The 6,000-nt window shown below is 41.9% G+C and overlaps 1 protein-coding gene across 9 annotated transcripts in view; it reads right to left on the bottom strand.

Annotated features, from left to right (window-relative positions):
- Positions 1-228: 228 nt before the first annotated feature.
- The window catches only part of Nfrkb (nuclear factor related to kappaB binding protein), a 34,531-nt gene continuing 28,759 nt past the window's right edge, over positions 229-6,000 (bottom strand). For all 9 annotated transcript variants that reach the window (XM_021645541.2, XM_021645544.2, XM_021645543.2 and 6 more), the window contains exons 24-26: positions 2,534-2,640; positions 1,629-1,764; positions 229-1,512 (exon numbers count right to left, since the gene is read on the bottom strand). In XM_021645541.2, the coding sequence (XP_021501216.1) occupies positions 1,387-1,512; positions 1,629-1,764; positions 2,534-2,640 (369 nt within the window). In that variant the 3' untranslated portion in view covers positions 229-1,386. The remainder of the gene's footprint in view (positions 1,513-1,628; positions 1,765-2,533; positions 2,641-6,000) is intronic.

Here is a 6,000-nt window from a genome sequence, read left to right as displayed (position 1 = left end):
TATCTTCTCATCATTAAAGAATGACAACTCTATTTGACAAAATTTCTATAAGAATCAAATGCAGTTGTAAAGCTACTTTGTAGCCCAAATGACTCTAACCCTTTTGTTTCTCAGCAACCTGCCAAATAACCCAGTTTTAACATGCCTACCACTTAGGCCAGGCCATTTTCATTCTCCGTGGCCCCTACTTCTATTTCCCCAGAAAAGACATGACTAAAGGCCCAGAAATTAAAGATACATTTTTAATAATTTGGATACTTTCACAAAGAGATGGGGAAGCCCTATCCCTGCAGAAAGGCTTTCCCACCCACCCCTACACCACAGCAAGACATGTAAGTTAAAAACCAGTGCATCAAGTACTTAGGACTTTAAAGCATCCTTCCAAGCTCTGTCTGTGGCTGGTGGTGGCTGAGAAGTGTGAAGTGGCCAGGAATAAAAACGTCAAACGCAGCTTCACTTCTCCTGAAGCTGGCAGGTAGTGCCTAACCCTGTCCCCATGTCCACTATGTCTTCTATTTTCCAATCAGGTGGCCAGTTCTAAGGGTCTGGTTTGCAACTGCTGTTCTACAGCAAAAAAAAAAAATGTGCAATCTCTGGGCTGTAAGCAAGTGCACTGTGAGAGCAGCATCTTGCTGGCATCCCCTACTCTCCTGGCCCACAGCAGCCAACTTCCATTTAAACAGGCTTGTCAAAGACAATATCCACAAGTGGAGATACAAGGACAACCAAGATTCGGACAGCCATGCTTAGTAAGTGGTACCAAATCAGTCCCACTTGAGGGGATTCATGCTACCTCATGGCCTACATTTCCTTATAGAACCTCTCAATTACCAAGCAAGCCACCAACCTATTAAGAGTCTTTGTTACACTCTCATTCTGGTCAAAGGAGTTAAGTGTGATCAGTTTAGGGGCACTAAAGCCCAGGCTTCTATTTGATAAAAGATGTACAGTTAGGTTCTTTAAAAAAATAAGTTACACAAAATTTTGTGGACACAAAACTCAGATCCTGACAAATCACCAAGAGGATCAGACGCTAAAAAGTAAAATCCTCACATGGAATGAGGCTTATTCACTGCTGGCCCACCCACCAACTGGCAGGCCTGTTCCCTGGGCATCCAACCCTCGGGAGGTGACCCTGGCTTGCGTGACTGTGACCTCCCATGACTCTGATGTTCTCTCCTCCTGGACTAGACAGAGCAGCCCTGGAACCCTAAAAAGGAACCTTGTTCCTGGAGTGTGGCAGCAGAATCGAGGCCAGTTATCATCACCCTCTACCACCCTGCCTCAAGCAGGAGAGCTCAGAGGAATGATGCAACCTCCCGGTTCCCTTTCTGTCAGCTGAGATACACCAGGCCTGATCTCTTGAAGAAGCTGCCTCTATCTCAGTCACTGTTGTTCAGGTGCTTGCTTAGGAGATGGAGCTGTGGTTACAACAACAGTGGAGACTGCTTTCGAGGAGCCAGAAGCTGTGCCCTGTTGGAGATGGGATGCTGGGACGGTCTGGATGCGCACCTGCTTACAAAGAGAGGAGGTCAATCAGTGGACTGCAAGTGGGCTCATCAATTAAAAAAAAAAAGCAAAGGAAATCAACAAGCCTGAGCTGGCCAACAGTCTGCATTAAACCCTACCTGCGTGGCCTGACCTTGCTGCTGAAGCTGCTGCAACTGCTGGGCAGTGAGGAAACTTACTGGCTTATTGCCAGCAATGAGCTTAGTACCTGCTGGCATGGTTGTGAGGATGATGTTGCGACCCAGTCCACTGAGGCTGTGGAAGAAACAGAAGTAAGTATGACCACATCACTCAGGCTTAAACTGAGGCTACATACTCAATGAAGGACAATGAAGAGAGCTGATGCCTGATAAAAATCCCAGCATTCAGGATTCAAAGGGAATCTTAAACTAGACTACCTTTCTTATAAATGTTTACACTTTCTGTGGTAAGAGCCTTCAGAGAAGAGGATAAAATAATCAGCTGTACCACCAAGAGTCAGGCACTGCCAAGAAACATGCATCAGAGGCAAGAAACTCTCCCAGGTGGACAAGAACTAAGAGCATTACATTAGAAAGAGTATAGGTGTGTGCCAGTCTCAGGAACCCATTAAGATCCCTGTCTCTTGGAAAAGAAAAGAGACACCCCACAGCCCCAAACAGCTTCATCATGATTAAGAATGCCATAATCACTGCATCTGCCTTTTATCCCTGCTTAACTCAGGGCCAGAAGAAACCAACATTTACCAAACTGTCTTAAGTTTGGACTCAAATATCAAAAGGAGGATCCCTTACACCATCCCATTCCAACATCCTACACCCTCCTCCTCGTTTTCTACCAATCACTATATTACTGTTTCATTATTCCTGTTGTATTCTCCCTATTCTGCAGTATGAGCCAAACACAGAATGGCTCTTTTGTATCTTAATCACTGCATCCAAAACAGTACTAGGGATTCAATGTATACTACTGATGAAAATGCTAGGTGCACCCGCCACTCCCATTCTGCAATGACTATGTCTGCTCTTCTACGAACAGCACTCACTTGGCACCAAGGTTGCCTTTGATGATGGGGGCTGTGACGACGCTCTTGCCTTTCATTGGCTGGCTAATCACAGAGAGAGGAACTGTGATCCTTGTAGGCAGCTTCCCCTACAAAGAAAATAATTAGCTTTGTAGGATAGATGGAGATAAATAGCAAACAGCTTGTATATACAGAGAAGCAGCGAGATCATGATAAGACATCTCCAATCCTCATTCCTCCAAGGGTTCCAATATTCCTGCTGTCAGAACTCAAGTAACTCCAATATGGCTTATACGCAAGTTACATGTCATTGGTTCTACTACCTAAGAGCAGCAACTGTCTCTCATGAGGAGCTCTAGCTCCAAGTTTGCCTTAAGTCTCAGATGGGACTTGAGACTTGATCTCTCTATACAGCGCAGCCTGGTTGGTCCTCAATTCAGCCTTCCTGCCTCAGCTTCTCCACTGGTAGGACTACGGGCTTGCACAACACACTCAGATAACACACTGGGACTTTTATGTATACAACTAGGAGCCTCTGGGGACATGGGTTGCAATAATATAGTTTAAATATGAACTGTCCCCTGTCTGTTCATATACTGACTGCTGGCAGGACTAATATGGAAGATTATAAACTTTTAAGAGGTGAGGCCTAGCTGGCGGAAGTAACTAGGTGTGCGCTTTTGGTTACCCTGACTCCCAGCTTCACTTGATACGTCCTCTCAGGAGCTGAGCAGCCTGAGACATGCTGCCACCACGATGATTTTCTGGTTCACCATGGGGCTGAAATGTCTGTGACCATGAACCTCAAGTAATCTCCCTAAGTTACAACAGGTATTTTGTCACAGCAATGTAAACCTGATTAATAAAGAGTATATTCTTAGAAGTTTAGATTCATTTTATGTTTTACCCGAACATATGTATGTGTGCTGCATGTATGTGGCCTAATGCTAGTGGAAGTCAGAAGAGGGCAATGAATCCCCTGCAATTTGAGTGATGGACGGTTATGAGCCACCACGTGGATGCTAGGTCCTCTGCAAAAGCGAATGCTCTTGACCCTAAGCCATCTCTCAAGCTCCTGGGTATATTTCTTTATACACTGCTAGATTTGTATGACCTTTCCTATCTAGGTTTGTAAAAGATGTTGGCTTACAGCTTTGTTTTATTGCAATGTCTACACCTGGTTCTGGCTTAAGGATGGTGCTGACCTCACAGACAAATTAAGTGATCCCACTGCTCGTAGTTACAGAAAAAAATTTAGCCCAGTGTTACATTACATTTGGTAGAAGTATCTATGGAAACATAACCAGTTACATTTCCTAGAAAAAGCACTAGCTCAATTTCTAAGAAATATGTAACTGAAATTACCCACTTCTTCCTTATATGAATTTCAATAATTTACATCTATCATGGGAACAAACAACTCTGTACCTGATCCACAAAGTGTGTGTTTACTTGGCAGTCCCAGGTCCGGGGCCCCTTAGATTGGTCAATCCTATTTGTCTGGGTATCCATAACACATGGTCTAGTGCTGGATATGCTGTAACTATACGGTGAGGAAGGACAGAGGACCTCTAGTGTTAAATGAGAAAATGAACAGCACCCCAGTGGAATGGCAGCTCATAGGGTTGCAGCAGAACAATCTGATAAGAACAAGTCACATTTTCTCCAGAGATAAGAAAGGTTAGTTAGGGGACACTGATAACAAACTTAGCCAAGTGAAAAAAACAAATCTAACTCTAAAGTTAGTAAGGCCCAAGAATAGAATGAAAAGAGGAGAGAATGTGTATATTAGGGAGTGCAGAAGTCAAATATGCCAAGACACTGGAGAAAATATACCACCTACTCTTCTGATGCTTGATTAGTAATAAAATTAAGCGGGTACTCTCTCACGAGCCACACTCACTGCTCCACTAATTTATAACCATGTGTAAATCTTAATTGCTTTTAAAACTCCAAAAAAAAAAAAAAAAGTTGAATAGTTGGGGGGGGGCATGTATGATGGTCATTTTCTATGAGCAGGTTATTTATAAAGAAGTCAAGAACTCTGATATAAAGTTGCAGGCTCCATATTGATTCAATACAGTTTAGTCATTATTTGTAGCCCTGTAAAGAGCTCAAGGAGATGACACCAGGCAGTAGGAGAGGTAGAGATAGTGCCTTTTTGATGGATCTGCTCATGGTTGTTCCTGACAAAAGCTTACTTCTCAAACTACCGATATACTGACTAGAACGAGACTGACTAGTCTGGCTTGGTAGTGGCACAGTGCATGATCTGCCCTATGTTGGCCACCCACTCTTCTGTATTTGCCTGGACTAGGTGTTTGTTCATAAGGAGAAGCACTGCATAGGGAAAGAAACCAGAAATACATTAGACAGTTTCCTCACTTATTTCACATTTGTGATATGGAAATTGAAACAATTACTTTCTTTTGTATCATATTATGTCAGAAAGTTTAACTTGTATATATATTCTTCCTTCACTAACCTGGCTTTTATCTCAATTACTAGGCTTTTCCCACAGAATGTACTGAAAACATAATCATGATTTACAGTGCCGTATACTATAACCTCACAACAGTGAGATGTTATCATGAAGCTAAGAATAGTATACAGAGAAACACAGAAATAGGATTTAGTTTGTAATAAAGAGACACTTCAAGATATTCAGAAAAGGAAAACCCAATTGATTCTCTTGGAATAATTTTAAAAATATAAAATGAGATCTCTACGCCCTGTAAGACTATTTCAAATGATTAATAAGCTGTATTTTTTTCTTAGACTTAAAATTTTATGAAAATAAAGGCTATCTTTTCACCCTGGAGTAAAGAAGGCACACATACAAAACTTTGAAAGCAATAAATACTGGTAAAAGGAATCAGAGAAAACCAAATACACGGTTAAGAGATGACCATGCAGACCATACTGCATTTGATGACAGTCCTAGGATTCAGGAAGCTAAGGTGGTCTGCTCTACACAAAGTTCCAGGCCAACCAGGAACAACAGCAAAATCACCAAGAAAGAAAGAAATAAACAAAACGAAAACCAAGATAAAATCAAAGAAAATATTTTTCCTGCAATACTGGGGCTAAAATCCAGACCTTTGAGCCTGCGAAGTGACCACCCTACCACTGAGCTACATTCCCAGTTCTAAACCAGCAGAAAATATTTCCTATACACATAATAATATAGCTGATAGTGTTTTTGGTAGCACAATTAGAGATCAAAACTTTCAGTATGTATATCTTAAACACTGCACTAGAGCACTGCTGTGGCACTGGAAGCAATGCAAACAGCCCCTCCATAGAAGCTTTCTGATATTTTACTACATCACTAAAAAGGACATAGTATCTAAGTAAGGCCTATAAAGATCCATCCCCAAGATATTCTTAGCTGTGTGTATATACATCAAATGCTCAGGAAAAGGGCTAGAAGAATAAATACATTATTCACTAGCTCTTGTAAAGAACAAAAACAGCAGAAGACAAAG

Source organism: Meriones unguiculatus, chromosome 1 (genome assembly GCF_030254825.1).
Source record: "Meriones unguiculatus strain TT.TT164.6M chromosome 1, Bangor_MerUng_6.1, whole genome shotgun sequence".
NCBI lineage: Eukaryota > Metazoa > Chordata > Mammalia > Rodentia > Muridae > Meriones > Meriones unguiculatus.
The sequence above is the reverse complement of the archived record's forward strand: the minus strand, read 5'-3'. Positions and strand labels throughout refer to the sequence as shown.